General features: G+C 40.5%; 1 protein-coding gene across 1 annotated transcript in view; it reads left to right on the top strand.

The window, feature by feature from the left end:
• vcana (versican a) overlaps positions 1–19,602 on the top strand; it is a 55,199-nt gene extending 35,597 nt beyond the window's left edge. Inside the window, exons 8-15 of the mRNA XM_060907109.1 lie at positions 878–8,140; positions 8,265–8,378; positions 8,502–8,615; positions 9,882–10,040; positions 10,959–11,041; positions 15,428–15,572; positions 15,817–15,999; positions 17,998–19,602. Coding sequence (XP_060763092.1) covers positions 878–8,140; positions 8,265–8,378; positions 8,502–8,615; positions 9,882–10,040; positions 10,959–11,041; positions 15,428–15,572; positions 15,817–15,999; positions 17,998–18,140 — 8,204 coding nt within the window. The 3' untranslated portion in view covers positions 18,141–19,602. The remainder of the gene's footprint in view (positions 1–877; positions 8,141–8,264; positions 8,379–8,501; positions 8,616–9,881; positions 10,041–10,958; positions 11,042–15,427; positions 15,573–15,816; positions 16,000–17,997) is intronic.
• Positions 19,603–25,796: the final 6,194 nt, after the last annotated feature.

Raw genomic sequence — 25,796 nt, 5'->3', positions numbered from 1 at the left:
CCAAACACAAGATGTACAGTAGCTAATGAATTAAGGTCATAAGTGTTGACTGGACTGTTGCCTCAACAGTACTTGTGTTACTGATGTAATAATTTGAGCACAAAGGCGCATTTGTGTCTGATTTCAACTGCAACAAAACACTTACAGTTATGACCACGACCCAGGCTGTTTTATGTGACATTAATTACCAGACACATAGTATGGCAACAGAGTCATCAATGCTGCTCAGCTTCTGGAGGCTGAGAAGGGAGAACTCTGAAATATGTCTAGATCTGTAAGCTCTGCTCTGGTTTTAATCACCCCTAAGAATTTTATATATTGCTCATTTCACTTTATACAAAGTGACTTAAACCTGAGACAGGACCTACACCTGACAAGTGAGATACCCAAGACAGGATACAACTGAGCAGATGATGGATAACAGGCAAAGTCTTGCTCAAGGAACTGACTATGGCAGAATTGGCAATGCTGGAATTTTAACTCACAACCTTCTAGTCAGTAGCCTGATGCTTTCTATGTTAACGATGATCAGAAATGTCTTTGCTATTCCTTAAGTAAGGAGCATATGTCAGTACTGAGCATATGTCAGTACTGCATCTGGATCGCCAAGACAGACACATAATTCATGAGAATGATGTTAATTTCTTTGCTGATTAAGTCATGAAATGTGTCACCATTACATAGGTAATGGCTGAGAAAGCAAAAAGAACATTATTGTAAGTGACTGACCTACTTTACCTGAGCCCTCAAAAAGTTGTGTTGACTCATTGTATCTGTTCCTATATTCAGTGTTGACTATTCATTAGCTGGTTTATAATACAATAATTTAAAAGACTGTAAGCAGGTGATATATTTAATATATAATTTTTTTCTATAGTTCAACTGGACTGGATTCCTATTATTCCTGCAGTTCCTAATGAGCACACTCCCTCCCCTGTGGATGGTAAGCCTGTCTGGGATAGTGAAGAGTCTACTTTTGACTTCTCCTCTCCTGTAGCCACCAGCAGACCAACACTTAGTTTTATAAATGGCAAATATGAGGTGACCATTGAGCCTGAGAAGTCTGATGTTGAGAAGGAGGCAAGAGGAGATGTGTTTGAGAGTGTGTCCTCTCAAAACCTAACACAAACAGAAGAAAAAATAGAGACATTATCCAGTTTTGATTACTTGCTGGTAGGCACTGGTGAAACACAAGATGGGCCACCTGAGTCAAGTCTGGATGTAACTGCTCCAATGCCCATTTTTCTCAGCACAGTGGAGCCAAAATATGTTTATGACAAAGAACAAATAACTGTAGAGTCCACTCCTCCATCATCTGTAATGCCAGATCCTGAAGATAAGACTCTCATGGAGGAGGGGCTCTTCATACCTAAAGCTCCATCTGGGACCATAGTTGAAAGAAGCTTCTCACCAAAACCACATCAGTCATCTGTGGTCCCAACAAACGCATCTGCAACAACTATCTCAGCTGTTGTACCTTCTAAGCCAATAGATACTATTGAGGAGATTTCTTTTCCTACTGAAGAAGGGTCTGGGCAGGAAACGGCTACTTTTCAAGCAGTACAAGTGACACACCAAAGTGCAACTTTGCAGGGAACAGAAACTGACAAATTAGACCATATAATGGTTGCAACAAATGAAAATAAACCATTAGTGCCCTCTCTTACTGACACCACACATATTACCTACTCAGCCTCAAACTACCGGACAACAGAGTTGGGAATAAAAGAGTATGTTTTTACTACAGAGACACCTGTGTCTGCAACAGATCAGACAGAACATACGTCCACACCTGACACCACAGAAAAGCAAGCTATTTCAAAAAGCACAATTATGATTACATCTTCATCAGATATAGAAAGCGTTACTTCAACAAAATCCTTATTTACAGCTGAAGTAGAAGGATCAGGTGGTGAAACTCATGATTACATTTTTACAAAGCCTACATTATTACAACGTACTGTAACAAATGATTTTGATGCCATGACACCACACAAACCACCAATGCCAGAAACTGTGGGGCTCCAAACAGAAGACACAATATTAGCAAAACCATCAGAAGTTAATATTATCAATTTCTCACAAGGAGAAGGTTTAGATGAGACATCAGCTAAAATCACTGTGTCTACAATGGAGAAAACAAGTGAAGATGTGTCATCAGATACACATTCTGAAACCTTTCCATTTTCTGAAGCTGATGGCTCAGGAGATCAATCGCATGTAATGTCGGCCACAGAATTTCCAACAGCTTTTCCATTACATAATACAACCCGTTCTGAACAAAATATTACCATGACAGCTGTTTATACAGTTCAGAGAGTTGATACAACAATAAAAGTGAACACTGTTTCAGAGGGAATGGAAGCAAATCAGGCTACTGTTTCTCCCTCAGCCTTTTCAAGTAGCTACGTTGCTATGGAGTCAACAGCAGAACCAGTGCAGTTAAGCAGTATTTCTGAAGAAGTCATACAAGAACCCTTCACTACCACAGTTCCAAGTGTGATGTCAGAGGAAGACGCAGGTGACCCGAGTCCTGACAGCCCAGCAGGAAGGATGATAGCAACAACAGTGCCATCAGAGTCATCTGAAGTACCTATTATTGATGCCTCTGAAATGGTCTTCTCAACAGATAACTCAGAAAAGAAAACAACTGATAAATTTAGTGTTGAGTCCATAAGCCCAGGTTTGCCAAGTACAAAATCAGAGTCACTATTGCTCTTCCCAGAGACAGAAGGGTCAGGTAATCAACTAACTGATACATTCACCACAAGCACTACAACTACTAACAGAGATGATTTCACGTCTGCAATACCAGTGTGGGATGGTACACTGTTACCTCACTCAGAGGGCACATTATTGGAGAGGACATCAGAGAGCTCAGCCATTGCATACAGTATTCCAGCTACAGTCCCCTCTACACATGAACTTACCCAAGAGCAAGAAACTACTATAGCAGCAACTACGATGATTACAAATCATACAGCCACACTAATTCCTGCATTACCCTTGACAGATAAAACAGCAGTAAAAGTGGAAACACATCACACAAAGGGAGCAGAGCCTGAAAAGCCATCATCAACCATACAAAGTACTGATGCCACCTCAATTTTATTACATTCTGCACCAGAGGATGACTTTTCTGGTGAGAGCATTACCGATAAGTTGAGTACAATCCCTTATATGCAAGTGCACAGTAGAGGCACAGATGACCAGGACATGACAACAAGAACAACAACACAGAGCAAAGCAAAAGAAAGTATTTCTACTACTACCACAAGAATTTTTACAGTTGACCATACACAATCAATCTCAACAGAGTCCAGCTCAAGAGAGATAGGAACAACACCAGAGACTGCTGAATTCAACCAAAACATAACTGACACATTGGTTGGAACTAGTAATAACAAAACAGAGTCGCCTTTCAATACTAGGTATGTAGAAACCTCAGGGGTTCAAATCTCAAATACAGTTTTTAAAGAGTTATATATCACTTCAGCTCCAACCCAAGAAATACCACAGGCAGAGGGTTCTGGTGAAGAAAGTGGAGAGTTTGATGATGGTGTTTCTGGTGATTTATTTAATACACTTGTTGAGTTCACTCATCCTTCACAAGTTCCATCTGCAAAGGATGTATTAACAACAAAATCAGAAGCAGTTATGGGAACAGAGTTGCCAGTACACCCCAGTGTTGTGGAGGGATCATTGGATTTCGCCCACTCAACAGTGACGGATACAATCCTTGCCTTTACAGTTGGTGATGGTTCTACAGACCAGAATGAAGACATCCTTAACAATGTATCTGCCACCTCACCAACTTCTATTGCAACATCTGGTGTTAGTGAGAGATTCACCACTACTAGCAGTTCATCTGCAACTGCTGACCACTTTCCATCAAGTACATTGCATGTATCTCACTTAGAGAGTACGCATAATGACACATATTTAGCATCAACTGCTATTGACGTGGAAGAATTCAGGGTCTCAAGCACAGATCAAGAGTCTTCCATAGTTGAAGGATCTGCTGACAATATGTCAGAAACAACTGAAGCAAGTAAAGAATATTCTGTGAGAACAGATGAGGCAGAAATTAGTTACCCAAAGAGCACATTAGATTACACAGATGTTGAAACAGCTACACCTTCCACAAAGTTAACATCACTATCTACTTCTCAAAGTCCTTCAAGCCCAGCACAAACAGGTTCAATGCCTTCTTCTTCGGAGTCTGGTAGTGGTGACACAGATGACACTACTATTGAAACTGAAGGAACTGATGATGATGGTTCTGGTGATCTAATAGCCACTGTTGTTGAGTCATCTTCACTTTCTGTCGGTCCGACAATGGAACATGTAACAATGACATCATTTCCAGGGATCAAATATGAGGGGACAGTAGATAATCAAGACTTGGACCAGGTTGAAGGATCAGAAATGCCAACAACTGAAATAAATACAATCTTTTCTATGAAAACAGATGAGGCTGAAACCAGTGAGAATAAGACCACACTAGATCACCTAAGTGTTGAGACATCCACTAAGTATGCATTGTTCAAATCTGAAACTACTTCAACAATGTCTAGCCCAATAGAAACAGAGACTATGGCTGTACCTTTGGATACTGGTAGTGGTGATATGGAGGATACTGTATCTGAAAATGGAAGCACTGAAGATGATAGTTCTGGTGCTTTTATTGAGTCTCATGATCCTTCACAAGCTTCATCAATGGATATAACAACAGAAAAAACAAAAGCATCAATACACACAACTATCAAAGACCTGCCATCGGTTGTTTTCACTTCAACTTTCACAGATTCAGTTCGCTTAACAAATGAAGATGGTTTGGGCAAACAGTCAACTGTAACAAATGTGCCAGTGACTCTAGGAACAGATTCAATCCATCTGACATCAAGGCATTTTCACATTGATTCTGTAGTCTCAAAAACAGATGTTGACAAAGGGACACTAAAACCTTTTACAGAGGATGGAGGTTCTGGGGATGAAATATTAGTTACTACCACTAGTGAATTGCAAAAATCTACAAGTGTCCCTGTAGAAGCAACTATGGAAAGTGCCACATCAAAAGTTCAGTTGTCTGACAGTTCAACAAAGTTTACTGAAACTCAGAATACAGAAAACAATTTAGAAATTTCTACACAAGATTCCCTAACCACTAGTTTGCCTACAGAGAGTTCATATACTACACTTGTGGATGATGTTAGTGTCCAAACCTCACCTGGGTCAGTGGTGACAAACACAGATGTGACTACTCCAATTCCCTCTGTCATATACCAAGATGGTACAGATAAAGAAGTTACAACAGTTGTCCCCTCTAGTAGTGAGATCAGATCTAGCAAAATTACCACAAGGATCCATGATACCAAATCAATTACAAGTCCTGTTATCATATTCACAGAAGAGATAAAAGATGAAGATGAATTTTTCTCAACAGTTACAGACAGCATGAGAGACCAAAGCACCAAAACAGAATTTATTACCAAAAATGATACGATCATTGATGCAGATACTGTTTCAGTGTTGGAACCCTCATCACATTTTGCCTCCACAATCATCACAGAGGAAGCAGCTGGTATAACAGCTATCACCATGACACCTCGATCCTCGAGCATACTGACAGAGGAACCAGAAGGTTCTGGGGTAGACAGTCCTGTGTTACCATCCTCAGATTTACACCTGTCTACTCAATCAACCTTGGAAGGGCCAACGGCTAAAGTTGTAGATTTAAGCAGCTCTGAAAAAGCTGAGGAACCAGAAACAAAACCAACATTTTCTGTCGATATTCTTGATGAAAGATTTATTGTTCAAACTGTGGCTCCTTCCAAGATGACTCCACACTTATCCAAGTCCACGCATGCTGCTCAGTCAACCCTGTATTCCACTCATAGTACAACGCATTACAACACTGGAAAATCCCATCCGAGTCAGACCACCTCGCATATTACCTCCAGTGCAAATCAGCCTCTATTTACCACCACTGATTCTGTCTACACTACCAGTGAGCACAGTCACATCACTAAACCCAGCCATACAACCACCAGTCAACCTAAAACCATCTTACATGTGACCTCCACCACATCACATTCTGAATTTAGAGCTACACAAGCAATGCCCAAGACATCACATTCTATTTTGATGTCTCTTGACACAGAGATTGACAATTCCTCAGGAGATAGTGTCTCTGTAGAAGATCCTGAAGTGCAAACTTCAACATCAGATGTCACTATATCTACAGATACAAGCTCACCCACAACCTTAACAGCAGATGCTAATTCTGCTTTACATGGAACTGTATCTGCAACCTCTGGATATAATGCAGAGAAGACCACCAACTATAAAGAATCAGAGTCTATTTTAGCATCCCAGGGAAGTGGTACAGAGGAAGGCTCAGGCCTCATACCAGAACTTACGAGTGGATCAGATATCATTGAGACTACATCTGCTCATAAAACAACCACAGTAGTTTCACAGGCTATGGCACAGGCTACAGAACATGTTGAACCAAGATCATCGTTCCCTTATGTTGATGAGTCAGAAACAGGTAGTACATCTTCTATTACAGAGAGGTCTGCTACAGCAGCACCTACTGACTCATTCTTCAGTAGTACTGTACGGTTCTTTCAGTCATCCTTTGCACCTATTTTAGACATTTTAAAAAACAACAGTCATTCAGAAACTATGCAGCCTAATAAGGTGCTGCCAGCAGAAGAGCAAGTTTCAACTGAGGCTTCTTCAGAAATGTCATCACCAACTATCCAAAGTGTACAGCCAGCAGGCACATCTGTTTTTGAATCAGTAGCAGAGACTACACAGATTCCAGGCACTATTCTTGATTCAGACATTGTTGGGGTGTTGAACTATGAGAGCACCACCAATCCCCTTGTAGAAGGCAAACCAGATTTGATTCCTATTGGTGTATCTGAAATTGAGATTGAGGCCACCACACAATCGAACATGGAGCTTGAGAGTGATACCAGTGTTAGAACTACTACACAATCTGACATCACAGTACAACCAACCACCAAATATGAGGTAACGGAAATAGTGCAGAAAGAACGAGTTGATGCAAACAATAAGGTGACAACAGAGACACTACCAAAAAGTTCAGAGATGGCATTATATGATTCAACCAGAGGAAAGACATCAAGCCCATTATTTTCAGAGGAAAGCTCACGTGATGTGATTTCTGAACTCTTCACTGATGAGTCAACAGCTGCCTCTTTTAAAGTGTCAACAGATCACAGAGTTTTTTCCACTACTCCTTCAGATGCATTGGTATCACTATCTAAAGAAACTGATAGTACAACCTACGCACCCCCAATACTCACATCATTCCACCCAGAAGCAGTGTTGGAAATGACACTAACATCCCAGCCTACTGAAGGCACCTCAGCAGCAGAAGATTTGTCAACAACAACATCTATTCCCATGGTATCTATGTCTCCATCAGAAATTAGCAAGTATACTCAGTATACCCAAACCACAAAGCAAGGTATGCAGTCGACTCAAGAGATACCAATAATGAAGCCAGACCCTGATGTGACACTGGATAGTGATGCCACATCTGAACCTTCTTTATTAGAACGCAAACCAGATTTGATTGATTCTGAGACTCTCTCAAAGCCTGAGAGTGAGACACCCCTTGAAAGCACTCATGTATATGAGAGTAAGGCATCCATTGACAGCACTGAATGGCCAGGCATTTCAGACAAAAATACTTTTCAGAGGTTATTCACTGTGTCGCCTGTGGAGCATTTTACTTCTGAAACCATCAACAAAGAGGTAACAACTGTTATACCATCATCTGACGAGACATCACCAGCATCACCAATGCTACAGTCTTATGATTCAATCACTGGATCTGTAGATGAGGAAAATGTGTCCGAGGTACAAGAGACAGTTACTCAAACTGAGGAAATTGAAACTGGAATTCTGCAGAGTACAGACAACCCCACATCATCAGCTGATGGATTTCAAGTACGTTCAGCTTCTTCAAAAGATATTTCTAATGACGCCATACTGGTTGAGATCTCAGCCTCTAATCCAGAGGCACCAAATGGATCACAGAGACCAAGACTGGACATGGAGCTAGGATACACAGTTATTGGAGAAACATATGATATTGCAGGTATGACATTGTTTTGAAGACCACATTATCAGTATTTCTCAGATCATCCATATGCTTATGTGCTATTACTTCATATGGCACCGTCTAACCATTGCTGTGTGCATTCTCTCTTTTTGAACTACAGGTGACCATTCCTGTTCTGATAGTGGATGTATGAATGGTGGCACATGTTTGAAAAGGGGTAATGTCCAAATTTGCAGCTGCCTACCTGGATTCACTGGTGACCATTGTGAAATAGGTATCCATGAATATGCAATAATTTACTTGTTAAGAAATGCATGGTAATGTATTATTATTAAATGATTTTTCCCCTGAATGACAATCATGTAAATCATGGCTGATTCATGTAATCGTTATTTAGATATTGATGAGTGCCACCTCAACCCATGTCGTAATGGGGGTACCTGTATAGATGGGATTAACTTTTTTACTTGTGTATGTCTACCAAGCTACAGAGGATCTCTCTGTGAGGAAGGTAAGGATAGAATTCTTTGGTAATGTTAATTCACACACAGGAAACTTGATTATAACACGCAGTTGCTGAAGTCATCTATGAAGACTCAAATTTTTTTAGGGCTTATTCAATTATAACTAATAAAGAATACCATAGTGGTATAAAAGTGCTAGAGAAGAACAATAGTACATAGATTTTGATCACCTTTGGGGCTCCAGTTTCAGACAATGTTATATTAACAGTCCATGTAACGCGCCCTGGGTGCTGAAATTATACATGGCTGATTCATTATTGGTGTCCAAATGCTTCCATGCAGCTAGTTATGATTTTTAGGCTTCTTAAAATCCAGAAATGGACCAGAGTTAAATCCAAGATAGATGAATTGGCACAGCTAGAAATGATTATCCTCAATGAAAGCAGATATTTAGGATACCTGTTGTGAATGTAGTTAATTAGTTTATCAAACTAGAATTCACTGTTAGATAACACTTCAATATGCCTTTAAAAATTCTTAATAATTATCATGCACGTTATTGCAAACATTGGCAAATTAAAATTGCAGCAATTCACGGGTTCTCCTTCAGCATCTTTCTTTAAAAGGCCATTTCAATGATTAACTGCTAGTCATTAGTGTTTCTGCCAGGGTAAATCCATGCCATTTCAAATAAGTTAGGAAACAGTGCAGCCCAGGGCTGGTCCAGAAACATCCACAATGATTTATTGCCTATGGCTCATTTGCAAATGTGAAAAAAAAAAAAGTGAAAAAAGACATGGTCATAGTTTATATTCATGACTCACTTGGTGCAATGTTTTGAACATCTGTCTCTGTAGAAACGCTGTACACGAAGATAGCAAAGGAAAGCGGCCTCTTGAGCATTTAAAATGTTTAAGATATTGTTTACCAGTGTCGCATAATATCTTCAAGCAAAAATGAACCAATAATTTAAGTGAATAGGCCTTTTGGAACAAAACATTTCTTCCAGCTGCAGTTAAAACATAAGTGCTTAACTTGCTCTTACAGATCTGAGTTAGTGTAGTGGTGTGTCATGTAACACAAGAATGAAAGGCAGATAAAATCACAAGCCCTCAGGAAGAGCAATAAAGGTTAAAAATTTAGTACATGAAAGTCAGATTTATAGTACCAATTTGCTCAAAGTTATATCCTTGCATTCACTACTCTTGACAGGTTTTAAATAAATGCAAGTTAAAAGCAATACTGTCTACATCAAGTCTTTCTGTCAGACTTATGGTGGTGCATTTTTTTTCTTTTTGCATTTCTCTTTGCAGACACAGAAACATGCAGTTATGGATGGCATAAGTTTCAAGGTCATTGCTACAGGTATTTCCCTCACAGGTGTACCTGGGAGGTAGCAGAGCGTGAATGTCGTATTCTGGGTGGTCACCTTAGTAGTATTCTGTCCCATGAAGAACAGCAGTTTGTCAACCGTAAGTGTGGAGGCTCTAATTTACTTTTAAGACTCTCCAAAATTCATTCTGTCAGTTTTGCCCATATGTAATACTCCTACCACTAATAGGTAAATATAAATGATTATGAATAGTCAGTAGAGAATGATAAATAAGAAGGGTTCCTATGGGTCATGGAATTTCTGGAATATCATGGAATTTTAAAAAGTCTATTCCAGACATGGAAAGTCAGGGGATTTGATCATATTTTGGGCCAAGTCATGGAATATCAGGGAATTTTGTTTGTATCATGTTTAAATTTTAGTTGTCATTTTGGCAAAATGGCAATATTTTCCATGCACTATTTCACTAGGTTTAAGGAGTGAAACCTAATTTTTATCCTGAAAACATCTGCGAATTAGTAAATAAAGCTCGCAAATTGATGGGTTTAAAATACTGTGGCTGGTTTTTGTCTGCTCAGCATAAAGGCAGTCTGTTTTTCTGTTCATTATTGGTCATGGAAATTCAGCTTTTTAGTCAGGAAAAGTCAGGGAACTTGACATTTGACTTGGACCGGGAACCCTGAAAAAGGAATGTGCATACAAGTCAAACAATACAATTTCATATCTTTTAAATGTTTTAAATGCCAGAATTAAATATTTCCATTTTAAGTGATATGATTTATCTAAGGTGGCAAAAATACACATATCCTTAGTATATCATGGCTTTAAATACCCAGACAGTAGGAGTAGTGGAAATATTGAAGGTATTGTTTGATTATATAGCCAAGATAGATCATTCTGGTTACTGAACAGAGGACTGAGGAATAGATATCTCAGGCGTGAGAAACAGGAAGTGAGATGTGTCAACTAATAAAAATTTCCCTTATTTCTAAAGACTGACCAGGCATGCCTAATACGGCAAAATAATTAATCAGCGTATGTTCTTTTTTCCTTGCAGGCCTTGGCCATGACTACCAGTGGATCGGATTGAACGATAAGATGTTTGAAAGCGATTTCCGGTGGACAGATGGGCGTATTTTGGTAAGAGAGTTGAGAGTAATTTATGGATTCCTCTTGTCAGAGGGCATACAGTATAAAGTCAAAAAACAATCCTGATAAAATAAATAAACGTACTTGGAGAATTTAGATGGTTTCCTTTAGATATTATAGGTATTTAGTTCTAAAGTTAGTTCTTATGATAACTGGAGATAACTGAAGTTTTGGGAAAGATTCCTGATTTTTAACTTGAATTTAAATTATGTGTTTATTTTATTATTATTTTTTTATTTGTTTAACTATGTGCTCGTATAGAGGTGTGTGTGGGGGAGGTGTTGAAGGAACTTCCTCCATTGCTTTCAGTGGTATTCTTGCAGCAGGCTGGAAAATGGCTAATTACTGGTTTGGGTCATTTGGTGCTGATTGGACTATCACTTCAAAGACATAACATGTATCCTGGAACTGGGGAAAAGAGAGAAACCTTGGGGGGCAGGAGATAAGCAGTGTGGTCGTAGAAAGATTCCCTTCCAGCTGAGAAATTAAAATATACCTGTGAATGAAACAGGGGCCACAAGCTTACAGGTGTGGACTCTCCTCAGGAAATAGACAGGAACCAGCCATACAGATGGGCAACACCTGGGACGACATAAGTGAAGGACACAGCCCAGGGGCGCTATAAATGTGTGTTGTCATGGGGGTTGTATGCAGTTATTGGTGTACTCTTAAATGCCGATGTTTGTGAGTGGTCCTCATATATGGTGTGCATGTATATACACGAGAAGAGAAAGGAAAGTTGATAGGCTACATGATCATTTGTAGGAATTAGGATGTCATTAAGTTTGTCCTAATGGTTTGACTGTGGCATTACTAAATGTCTGCAGGAAGCAGTGGGTAGCCTGTGGAGTTGGATTGGGGTAATAGAGGACGTGTAGCAAATTGTTCCATGCTGCTTTGAAGGACTAGTTGTAATCAAGAATTTTGTGGAAAGGTGGCAGGCGTGAGCAGGACACACACAGATGGGCCTCATTCCATATGGTCCAGCTGAAACACACTAGAGAAAAGCACTGCCCAGCTGCTCAGCCAAAGTGGATCATAGTGGTCACATAGTGTTTGTTATTGTTGGATAAGTGGACAAGTTAAAAAAAAAAAAAAACGGGATGGAAGTTTGTGTGAATAATTATATGAAGACCAGCATAAGCTGTACGGTATGTATCCATTTGAAATATTTTCCCAGACACATGCATGACGGTGCATAACTATAAGACATGTATTGCATAGTTGCATAGATATCATGGAAGACGTGGGCACAAAATAAGAAGTCCAAAAGTACAGTTAGGTTCATTTATTTTCTGTATATCTTCTCTGATTGGTTTTAATTACTCAAACCTTAAGAGAACCATAGCCAATCCCATCATTCTTGGACAGTGAGCTATTTGAGGGGAATAATGAGAGAAAGGAAACTGGTTAAGGGTTACAGAGTCCATAGCTGTCCCAGGAAATACTGCATGATCCTACTTTTCATCTTGTATTTTGTAGCTTTGTGTGTGGTTCAGTTCTTGGTAACTATAGCCACCTGGTTGTGGGAGAACACAGAGAACAGCTGATCAGTGAGCAGTTTAGAATCCACATTGGCTCTGCTGGATCTCTGGTTTGCATTTCCCACAAGATCTACATGAATTTCGCAGTGAGGAGGTGCACAGCTCCCCCATGTGGACTCTGATGTGTACTTTTACATAGTGTGTATGCAAAGAAGTATTGTCCTTTGCAAAGAAGCACTGTCCTATATGAAACTAAGCTGGTTCCTGTTTCCTACTTTCATCTCATCTCATCTCATTATCTCTAGCCGCTTTATCCTGTTCCACAGGGTCGCAGGCAAGCTGGAGCCTATCCCAGCTGACTACGGGTGAAAGGCGGAGTACACCCTGGACAAGTCACCAGGTCATCACAGGGCTGACACATAGACACAGACAACCATTCACACTCACATTCACACCTACGGTCAATTTAGAGTCACCAGTTAACCTAACCTGCATGTCTTTGGACTGTGGGGGAAACCGGAGCACCCGGAGGAAACCCACGCGGACACGGGGAGAACATGCAAACTCCGCACAGGAAGGCCCTCGCCGGCCACGGGGCTCGAACCCAGGACTTTCTTGCTGTGAGGCGACAGCGCTAACCACTACACCACCGTGCCCCCCTCCTACTTTCATATTAATTTAATTCATCTCAGTGATATTTCAGTTATTCCACGAAATCGGGTCGTACATGAGCTGATAGCCGACGAGGTGCGTATAAGCCATGTATGACAAGATTGAGTGGAAGAACCGTTTTATTCTATCCACATTCACTGGATTTTGAGAAACAGAGCATTTTTATTTAGATTTTTTGCAAATTTGATAAATAAAAACTTTATACAAAACGTCCAACAAAATAATTTCCGCTTAGAATGTAAACAAACTGGTGAAATCTCATCTCATCTCATCTCATTATCTCTAGCCGCTTTATCCTGTTCTACAGGGTCGCAGGCAAGCTGGAGCCTATCCCAGCTGACTACGGGCGAAAGGCGGGGTACACCCTGGACAAGTCGCCAGGTCATCACAGGGCTGACACATAGACACAGACAACCATTCACACTCACATTCACACCTACGGTCAATTTAGAGTCACCAGTTAACCTAACCTGCATGTCTTTGGATTGTGGGGGAAACCGGAGCACCTGGAGGAAACCCACGCGGACACGGGGAGAACATGCATACTCCGCACAGAAAGGCCCTCGCCGGCCACGGAGCTTGAACCCGGACCTTCTTGCTGTGAGGCGACAGCGCTAACCACTACACCACCGTGCCGCCCCAAACTGGTGAAATGACAGTAGCAATTTGTGAAAAATGCTATTATAATAATAATAATAATAATAATAATTCTTGAAAAATAATAAAAAGATACGTTCTAACCATCAAATACTTCCATTCAACATTTTGTTGCTTTTTTGTATTTTTTGGAGTTTTGTTTTCGAATAGAGTTTTTATTTCATCCTCGGTTTGTTCAGCAACACGCTCCGCCATTTTGTTTTTCTCTACTCACAGTATATGAGCTGATAGCCTGATAGTAAAGTAGCCAATCAGAGTGCGCGATTGCTCATGTCCAGTGAATGTGGATAGAATAATAGATGATAGTTTGGTGGTCCCTCTTAGACTCTGTGTGCTGTACAGGACTTTAAATAACCTTTGCATATGTGCTATAATTTGCATTAGTCTTATTTATACTGCCATCATGCTTTAGTCTTTGCCTATATTGTTTCTGAAATACTGTATATTTCCTGAAATTCCAGTTTTGTTTGTTTTATGCCAATAAAAATGAGGTCTGTGTTTGTGTGTGTGTGTGTATGCAATGCACATTGCTTCTGTTAAGTTCACAACTGTGTTCTGTTCCAGTGTGGCAGTAGACAGCGCCACCATGTGGTCTCTGTTGTGTACTATTACAGGGTTTATAGCGCCATTGTTTGTGCCTCACAATGTTTATGATATCAGTTATTCATAACCTTCCAGATAATACTCTTGTGACAGCTAATGAACCATAAGAGAGATGAATAAGTCAATGTGGGGTCGAAGTGTATTACGACATAATTCAAATGATGTAAGAATGAAATGGTTCTCGACTTCTATAATGATAATCATTTTATTCTCCATGGTGTTTTCAGAACAGTACACTTGACTTGTTCACTAATATGGGATGATGGGACATAAATGAAGCTTTTTAATATGATAAATGTATTTTCATTGCTTTACCAAGCTCAAGTACCGTTATGTGCACTGAGAAAATGGGAGGCATTTATTGTTGCTGTCTACGCATAATAGTAACAAAACATCAGTTGCTTATTTTTTTTCTTCTTCTTCTTCTTTTTTTTTTACATGACAGCACAGTGCCAGCATTCCATTTCGGCAATATACCGTACATCCTGCTTAAATGCAAATAATTGAAGGAATTCAAACCAATTATGATATTTAGATTGACAATATTCATACTCGGGGCGGCACGATGGTGTAGTGGTTAGCATTGTCGCCTCACAGCAAGAAAGTCCTGGGTTCGAGCCCAGCAGCTGGTGTGGGCTTTTCTGTGTGGAGTTTGCATGCTCTCCCCGTGTCTGCGTGGGTTTCCTCCAGGTGCTCCGGTTTCCCCCACAGTCCAAAGACATGCAGGTTAGGTTAACTGGCAGCTCTAAATTGACCGTAGGTGTGAATGTGAGTGTGAATGGTTGTTTATGTCTATGTGTCAGCCCTGTGATGACCTGGCGACTTGTCCAGGGTGTACCCCACCTTTCGCCTGTAGTCAGTTGGGATAGGCTCCAGCTTGGCTGCGACCCTGTAGAACAGGATAAAGCGGCTAGAGATAATGGATGGGTGGAATACTCATACTCTTTTCCTTCTCTTGTAGCAATATGAGAACTGGAGACCCAACCAGCCAGATAGTTTCTTCTCTACTGGAGAGGACTGCGTGGTAATGATCTGGCATGAGGACGGCCAGTGGAATGATGTCCCCTGTAACTACCACCTCACCTTTACCTGCAAGAAAGGCACAGGTGAGGATTTTCCCATGATATAGAAATTAAGTATTAGTGAAACCCATGTTACCCTCTATTTTATTTTTGATCACTACATAAACAGATTGTTTATACAGTGATATACAGGTCAGTGCAAACCAGAAGTTGTTTACACTTAGAACATGAATCAGATTAGTGCTGCATATTGCCTTACAGGGTAATATAAATTAGGCAGCAGCATTGTTAATAATGTTTCTCTCCCTCCTGTTTTTCCTGCTAATAGTGTCATGCAGTCAGCCACCTGTGGTACCAAACGCTCGTACCTTTGGGCAGTTGCGGCCTCACTATGAAATCAACTCGCTAGTGAGATACCAGTGTATGGACGGCTTCATCCAGAGGCACCTTCCTACCATTCGCTGCAGAGGAAATGGCTTCTGGGACCTGCCCAAAATTTCTTGCATGACTCGTAAGTGTTCTTGTGTATTAAGCCTTTAAAAAAGGAATAACAACAACAACAACAACAAAAATATTAACATGGGTGACAATGATTCTCTTTGGGCCAAAAAGAAGAAGAGTTATACAAAGTACAACATATTGAAGATAATACATTTTGATGATGGGCGGCACGGTGGTGTAGTGGTTAGCGCTGTCGCCTCACAGCAAGAAGGTCCGGGTTCGAGCCCTGTGGCCGGCGAGGGCCTTTCTGTGCAGAGTTTGCATGTTCTCCCCGTGTCTGCGTGGGTTTCCTCCGGGTGGTCCGGTTTCCCCCACAGTCCAAAGACATGCAGGTTAGGTTAACTGGTGACTCTAAATTGACCGTAGGTGTGAATGTGAGTGTGAATGGTTGTCTGTGTCTATGTGTCAGCCCTGTGATGACCTGGCGACTTGTCCAGGGTGTACCCCGCCTCTCGCCCGTAGTCAGCTGGGATAGGCTCCAGCTTGCCTGCGACCCTGTAGAACAGGATAAAGCGGCTAGAGATGATGAGATGAGATGAGCCAGCACTGTTGCCTCACAGCAAGAAGGTTCTGGGTTCGAGACCAGTGGCTGGCGAGGGCCTTTCTGTGTGGAGTTTGCATGTTCTCCCCGTGTCCGTGTGGGTTTCCTCCAGGTGCTCCGGTTTCCCTCACAGTCCAAAGACATGCAGGTTAGGCTAATTGGTGGCTCTAAATTGACCGTAGGTGTGAATGTGAAGGTGTGTGAATGGTTGTTTGTGTCTGTGTGTCAGCCCTGCGATGATCTGGCGACTTGTCCAGGGTGTACCCCGCCTCTCGCCCATAGTCAGCTGGGACAGGCTCAAGCTCGCCCGCGACCCTGAACAGGATAAGCAGTTATGAATAATGGATGGATGGATATATAGATAATCCATAAAATAAAAAGTGATGGCTTTTTGGATTATTCCTATTGCTTCTCTTGCCACCTGCCAATTCCCACACATCATCCACATCTTCCGTATCACATGACAGTTCTCCCCAAAGACAGCCCAGAGAGGTTAAAGGCTAACATGTGCTTTCTGAGAAACACATGAAGCCAGGAAACTGCATCTTTTCAAGCTGCTGTTTATGCTGTGTCAGAGAGCAGTGTAACACACACCCTCTTTCACATACATAGATGCTCACAACTGGTAGTGTCAGTCTGATGAGAGAGACAGAGTATGCCATCCCTCTAACCCAGACAGTATGGCCAGTTTATAGCTGTGACATTTTCAGGATTCAAACTTGCAATATCACAATAATAGGGTGAAGGCTTTTCTGCTGTGTCACTTGCGAGCTAAAATCTGCTGTTTTGAATGGACTCCAGAGGGGGCTAATTAGCATGATCTATTGTGAATAATCAATATGACCTTATTCTTATTTTATTAGTAGCATTATTAACATTTGAATTTTTGAATGATGTTTTCCTGCTCATCACATTTTGTGCTAAACTTAATAGTAAGGCAACTGATTAATAATAGTTCTAAAAACACACAATTGAATTGTGGAGAAAATAAAAAAAAAGTTTCAGTAGGCGGCAAGGTGGTGTAGTGGTTAGCATTGCAAGAAGGTTCTGGGTTCGAGCCCAGTGGCTGACGGGGGCCTTTCTGTGTGAAGTTTGCATGTTCTCCCCGTGTCTGTGTGGGTTTCCTCCACAGTTCAAAAACATGCGGTTAGGTTAACATGGGGCAGCCATGGCCTGAGGTTGGGCTGAAATGCCCTTAAATAAGGGCACCTAACCCATAACTGCTCCCTGGGTGCTGTAGCATAGCTGCCTACTGCTCTGTGTGTGCTTATTGCTCACTTGTGTTCACTGCTTCAGATGGGTTAAATGTAGAGGTTAAATTTCACTGTGCTTGAGTGCACATGTGACAAATAAAAGCTTCTTGGCTTGGCTTTAGAGTTCCACACAATGATGTCAGTAGTGATCTGACTAACCTGTTTTTTTTTTAATAGAAGTGTATTCTAAAATGTTTCCTAATTTCTTTTCCAGCCTCCAACTTTCAGAAAAGATACAGCTGGAGGTATCAACCCATCAGAATTTATGGCAGTCATCGGAAAAGGTCTGCAGAGGAGCCTGCCAGTTTCCCCAAGAAACGCCATCACCATGCCTTCAAGGACAACAGTACCAAATAATAGGCCTGTGTACGATGATATTATAGTCTCAGTGACTGTGATTTCTTTTTTAACAACATTCAAAGGACATTTGACTTAAATGTAGATACATGTGTGGAAATAGGAAATGGACAAAAGTGGAAAAAGACAAGAATCTTGAGTTCTAGATACTGGAATCAACACAGTGCCTGTTCAGTATTTTAGGACTAAAGGAAGAGCTTTCTCAAGTATTTTCAGTTGGCCACTGAAAAAAAAAGGACTGTTGCTGTTTCTGCTGGATGACTGACTGACCTTTGCTAGTCAATTTGTATGTAAGTGAATCTGTTTTTGTCTTTTTCTTCAGATCGCAAAATGCCTTCTTTGTGCAGTATATACTAATGTAACTTTGCAACACAACAAACTCCAGGAAATTGTAGAAAGTCAGCACCATGTAAAGGACTTTGAGCCAGAAAACATTCCAGCACATATCTTTTGTTTTTTTATTGGATGTTTTCATATGGATGCTGTATGTCAAAGTTATTTCTACCTAGGATTCTACAAATTATGAAGAACAAGAGCTACAAAAAGCACAGCATATGGGAGATGAGACACATCCAAAAGACTGAAGGAGGAAACGCGACAAAGACAATCTATTTTGTGCATAATAGTCGAGAAACTACAGGAAAAGTTGGAGTGAGCTTTGATAATTGATCCAGAAGGAATTCATTATAATAATCTCACCCAAAGAACAATTAGGTGCTGAGATTAAATAGCAAGAGAGAGAAAAAAAGAACTTTGAAATAATATTATGTAAGCCATTTGGTCTTCTTATATTTCCAGCAGATATGTCTCATTTAGTCCTTCAAGTCTACAATTCTTTAATTTTCATCCCTCACTTCAGCTTTCATGTGTGTCTTTGGTAAAATGTCAAACTACTTTTAAGAGAATGTACTTTGTGAATTGCTCAACAAGACTTGAACCACATGCTTTTTAACAGCGTGCAGGTCATTTATTTTCCAAGCTGCTCCTAATCTTCTTGTGGTTGTAGCTAATATATAACACACTGGAGATGTAATAAGACCTGCATGCATTTATTTTAGAGCCCAGCAAATTCATGTGGTGTCACTTGTGATTGTTAAGGATATTTTCTATTTAAACACAGAGACTAGAAAGTAATACGACATTTGGGGTGTTGCAATGTGCCAAAAAGACCAGAATCTATCAGTCAAACTTTTCTATGTGGAATGTCTCAACACATCTCAACAATAATTGTAATCTATTTGTTCATCCCAAGCATTGTTTTTTTTTTTGTTAAATGCATTTTTGTTGTTTTGTCAGTTGTGTTTTATCCAAAAGTGCACATATCTTTTTATATTTAAAGTATAACATTTTTATTGTATAATGTGAATGTCTGGGTTGTGTGTGAAAAAAAAAACAAAGGTTTTGCAAGGAAAATTACTTTTTGTACTTGCAGTGTGTCACGAAAGAGACAAACTTTATTTCATCCTAGTGTGATCTTCATGTGTCATAACATTATTGTTTGAAGCAGAAATAATTATATAAATTATAATATAATGTAATATACTATAAAGATTATTCTAAGATACAATAGTTGTGGAAAACAGCAGGTGAGATCAGTGTTATAATGCACAAAAGTAGTGATACATTTTGACCAGAAGATGGAGTGATTAATTTAGTCTACAACAAGCATGCAAATTCTGAACCATCCATAGTCAAATGGCCCTTTTCCACTACCCTTTTTCAGCTCACTTCAGCTCGCTTCAGCTCACTTCAGCCCGACACGGCTCGCGTTTCGACTACCAAAAACCAGCACGACTCAGCTCGTTTCAGCCCTGCTTAGCCCCTAAAACTCGCACCGTTTTGGAGTGGGGCTGAAGCGAGCCAAGCCGTGCCGAGTGAGGTTCGGGGCGTGAGCAGACACTCCCCTGTGCACTGATTGGTGAGGAGGAGTGTCCTCACATGCCCACACACGCCCCGCGAGCGCGCTGGGATCTGTAAACACCGTAAACCCGGAAGGAGAAGAATTACGAATTACGAGAATTTCTGAAGCCTTATGCGCCTCGCCTCATCTATACGCTCTTGCCAGTATCTGTCCGCGTTGTCGGTGACAACAAGCCACAGCACCAAGACCAGCAACACTAACGACTCCATGTCCTCCATGTTTATTGTTTACTATCCGGGTCGTGAGACTACCGCTTAAAAGATCACTGATGTCACTGTTTGCGCTGCTTAACGACATCACGTGACGTCCACCCACTTTCGCTAACTCCACCCAATGTGTCCACCCACTTCCAGCCAGCACGGTTCAGCGCGGTTGTAGTCGAAATGCAACTCCAACAGCCCCGCTCAGCCCGACTCAGCACGGCACGGCTCAGCCCGACTCAGCCGCGTTTGTAGTGGAAAAGCGGCAAAAGTGAACTTTATTGTCAATCAGACCATGTAACAGGTGTAACCCTGTGCAGGGTCATGGGCAAGCTGGAGCCTAAGGCCAAGTTTACATTAGACCGTATCTGTCTCGTTTTCTTCACGGATGCACTGTCCGTTTACATTAAAATGCCTGGAAACGCCGGGAAACGGGAATCCGCCAGGGTCCATGTATTCAATCCAGATCGTGTCTGGTCCGGTGCTGTGTAAACATTGAGAATACGCGGATACGCTGTGCTGAGCTCTAGCTGGCGTCGTCATTGGACAACGTCACTGTGACATCCACCTTCCTGATTCGCTGGCGTTGGTCATGTGACGCGACTGCTGAAAAACGGCGTGGACTTCCGCCTTGTGTCACCTTTCATTAAAGAGTATAAAAGTATGAAAATACTGCAAATACTGATGCAAATACTGCCCATTGTGTAGTTATGATTGTCTTTAGGCTTGCCATCCTTCCACTTGCAAGTGGTAAGTGACGCGCATGCCCGACATGCACTGAGATCACACACACAGCGGCTCAGTCCCAAATCACTGCTTGTGTGCTCCACTCGCGTGCTCTGTGAGCTGCGCAGGGCTGGAGTGTGCACCCTCCAGAAGGCACTCGCTGTTCAGGGCGGAGTGATTTGGAGCGCAGGATGCCTGCGGAGCCGAGCGTATCCGTGTATTGGCGTTGCTGTGTGCACGCGAATCGTGTATTGGCGTTGCTGTGTGCACACTAATCGTTTTAAAAACGTTAATCTGATGATCCGCTGATACGGTCTAATGTAAACCCCACCTAAGTCACCAGATCATCGCAGGGCTGACACAGAGACAAACAATTTACACTCACACCTACAGGAAATTTAGAGTCACCAGTTAACCTAACCTGCATGTCTTTGGACTGTGGGGGAAACCGGAGCACCTGGAGGAAACCCATGTAGACACAGGGAGAACATGCAAACTCCACACAGAAAGGCCCCGTCAGCCCCTGCACTCGAACACAGGACCTTCTTCCTGTGAGGCGACAGTGCTAACCACTACACCACAGTGCCACCAGTTCTGAGCCAGTATGCTTATTAAATACTCCGCTAAAACATAATTTCTTGCAGTTGAAAGTTAAGTCATTATGCATACTTTATCACTATACACTGTACCAGAGCACAGCTGAGTTAGAGTACTTACTTTGATTTCTGGGTCAAAGTCATGCCATGCCAAATCAACAAGAGGTTATGCTCGACCATCTCAGATTTCAATGAAATTTGGAGGGCTCAGAGATACTATTAAAAGTAGTTAATCCCCAAAACATGAGCTTCCTATCACCAATAGTTTCAGAGATACAGGCATTTAAATTTTTCGATTTTTTTGTTTTTTGCTCAAAACATACATATTTCAAAGTGCAATATAATCTTTATTATGCAAGATAGAAACCTAAAACTTTGCACAGAGAGATTCAATGTCTTTGTACTAAAAGCTTCAACTTAGAATTTCAATGGTCATTGTATATTAGATGGTGATTTTAACAAGAAAATTAAAAAGACAAATTTGCATTTTTTGCATTTTTAACTCATTCTGGAAGCTTGCCTGTGGCAGTAATGCTTAAACTAATAATGTTATTCAAATCTACACAGAAATATCTACCAATTTCAGTTTTACCAAGTCTCCACTATTCCTAGTTTGTCTGTAATAGGGTTTTGAAATTCGCCGATTTCTAAAACATGCCATTTTCAGTAGCAAGAAATCCAATGTGGGATAGCAGTTAGGAACTTGTAAATTTTTTTTCAGTAATCCCCAAGACCCATATTTTATATTTCCAAATTTTTGTTCTGTGTCTCTCAAGTCTTTTTAAACTACAGGGGTTTAAAAAATCCATTTTCACCAAATTCAAATTTTTTATATATTTTCATATAACTGATATTTGAGGGTTAATAAATGCTTCAATAAGGCTCAAGTAGGTTAGGAGACATGTTTCTTCCTCAATTTTAAATAAAATTTCAATTAATGCTCAGTATTAATTATTTGTAAATTGATTTTAATCTAAGACTGTGTAACATTAGCAATCAATGACCAGCTATTGTATACCAGTCAACAGCCAGCCTTGTCAATATCAACACAGCACAATAGGTGACCTTTGATACCAGAACAGGTGGCTCATATAGTTTTAGAGTCTGTAAACTGCATACTTGTTCAGATAACATTATATTGCTTGGATTATATTAAATACATTGTAATACAGAGCACTGAGAAAATTTACCAATGTTATTAACTGAATGTGTTTCTTTGCAAGGATTGGATATTTTGAATAGTTGACTAGGGAATTTAATTGTAGTTGCTTTCAATTTGAGATCAGTATAAATGAGTTTGTTCTTAGACATCTAGAAATGGCTGAACTTCCTCCCTGTTCTATAGGAATTGGACTAAAGAAAGATTCTGACTGCCATAAACTAACATACAACAGAAATTGTAAGTTAAGTGATTTATATGAAAAATGACTGACTTCTTTAGTTTTTATATATATTTACTGAAAAATGTGAAATGTTCATATATTATTTAGCTTATTTCAAAATGATAATATTTTTAAAACCATATTTCTGTGACATGAACACAAGTAAAATGTTTCCTTATCTATACAAATCATTTAGTTGTATTTATCAGTCCTTAATCATCAATAAAATGGAAATAATATAAAAAATTCGAATTTGGAAAAAATGGATTTTTTAAACACCTGTAGCTCAGAAATACTTGAGAGACACAGAACAAAAACTTGGAAATATAAAATATGGGTCTAGGAGATTACTGAAAAATTTTTTTACAAGTTCCTAACTGCTATCCCACATTGGAATCCATGCTACTGAAAATGGCATGTTTTAGAAATCGGCGAATTTCAAAACCCTATTACAGACAAACTAGGAATAGTGGAGACTTGGTAAAACTGAAATTGGTAGATATTTCTGTGTAGATTTGAATAACATTCTTAGTTTAAGCATTACTGCCACAGGCAAGCTTCCAGAATGAATTAAAAATGCAAATTTGTCTTTTTAATTTCCTTGTTAAAATCACCATCTAATATATAATGACCATTGAAATTCTAAGTTGAAGCTTGTAGTACAAGACATTGAGTCTCTCTGTGCAAAATTTTAGGTTTCTATCTTGCATAATAAAGATTATATTACACTTTGAAATATGTATGTTTTGAGCAAAATGCAAAAAAATTGAAAAATTAAAATGCCTGTATCTCTGAAACCGTTAGAGATAGGAAGCTCAAATTTTGGGGATTAACTTCTTTTAATAGTATCTCTGAGCCCTCCAAATTTCATTGAAATCTGAGATGGTCGAGCATAAATTTGTCAGATATTTGTTGATTTGGCATGGAATGACCCTTCTATACAGTTGGGTCCATAAGTATTTGGACACCAACACAATGGATACGAAATTAAGCAATCAAGATGTGATTGTACTGTAGTGTGATTGTAGCTGAAAGCATAGACATTCAGATTTCAGCAAATTCAAGGGGTTTAAAAAATATTGCATTAACCATTTAGGAATTACAACCTTTTTTTTTTTTACAAGCCCTCCATTTGCAAAGACTCTGAAGTACAACTGACTGATAAGCAGTTTCATGGCCAGCTGTGGCCTGGTTCCTTGTAATTCCATGACAAGTTAAGGATATTAAAGGTCTGGAGTTGATTCCAAGTGTTGAATTTTTTTGGGTAGCTGCTCACTGGAGCTCGCAATATGTGATCCAAAGAGGTGTCTATACAAGTAACGGAGGTTATCATTCAGCTGAAAAAAAAAAACCCTAAACAGATCTATCAGAGAAGCAGTATAAACTTTAGGAGTGGGCAAATCGACAATTTGGTACGTTCCGAAAAAAAGAAGGAATGCACTGGTAAGTTCAGCACACCAAAAGGCCTGGAAGACCACAGAAGACAACTAAAGTGGATGATAGTATAATTCTTTCCTTGGTAAAGAAAAACCCCTTCACAACATCTTGCCATGTCAAGAACACTCTCTAGGAAGTTCGTGGATCATTGTCAAAGTCTACAATCAAGAGATGCTCTCATGAATGTAAATACAGATGGTTTACCTCAAGACGCAAACCACTGGTAAAACTCAAGAACAGAAAGGCCAGGTTAGACTTCGACAGAAAACATCTTTAAAACAACAAAAAAGAAAAGCCAGTCTGGTTCTGGAACAAGATTCTTTGGACGGTTGAAATGAATGAAAAGAATGAGGGAAGAGAAGAGTATGGAGGAGTAAAAGTAGGACTCATGACCCAAAGCATACCTCATCATCTGTCAAACATGGTGGAGGCAACACTATAGCATGGGCATGTATGGCTGCCAATAGGACTGCATCACTGGTGTTTATTGATGATGTGATTACTGATAGAAGTAGTCAGATGAATTATGATGTGTATAGAGCTATACTTTCTGCTCAGATTCAGTCAAATACGACAAGATTGATAAGTCGGTGCTTCAGAGTATGATAGATTACGATCCAAAACATAGTGACAGCAGCCCAAGAGCTTAAGAGAAAGAAATGGACTGTTCTTAAATGGCTGAGTCAGTCACCTGACCTCAACTCAATGGTTTCAGTTACTGAAAACAAAACTGAAGGCAGAAAGACAAGCAGTAACTGAAAGCGGCTGCAGGAAAGGCCTGGCCAAGTATCTCAAGGGAGGAAACTCAGCATTTGATGATGTCTGTGGGTTCAAGACTTCAGACAGACATTGACTGCAAAGGATTTGTATCCAAGTATTAACAATAGTCCTTTAATTTATAATTATGTTAGTTTGTCTTACATTTGAGGCTGGGCAAATGACTCTGCAAGCTGAACCTCATCTCATCTCATCTCATCTCATCTCATCTCATCTCATCTCATCTCATCTCATCTCATTATCTCTAGCCGCTTTATCCTTCTACAGGGTCGCAGGCAAGCTGGAGCCTATCCCAGCTGACTACGGGCGAAAGGCGGGGTACACCCTGGACAAGTCGCCAGGTCATCACAGGGCTGACACATAGACACAAACAACCATTCACACACCTACGGTCAATTTAGAGTCACCAGTTAACCTAACCTGCATGTCTTTGGACTGTGGGGGAAACCGGAGCACCCGGAGGAAACCCACGCGGACACGGGGAGAACATGCAAACTCCACACAGAAAGGCCCTCGCCGGCCATGGGGCTCGAACCCGGACCTTCTTGCTGTGAGGCGACAGTGCTAACCACTACACCACTGTGCCGCCCCAAGCTGAACCTCATTGTCCAAATACT

Source organism: Neoarius graeffei, chromosome 24, assembly GCF_027579695.1.
Source record: "Neoarius graeffei isolate fNeoGra1 chromosome 24, fNeoGra1.pri, whole genome shotgun sequence".
NCBI lineage: Eukaryota > Metazoa > Chordata > Actinopteri > Siluriformes > Ariidae > Neoarius > Neoarius graeffei.
Note: the sequence above shows the minus strand (reverse complement) of the source record. Positions and strands in the feature narration are given on the sequence as shown.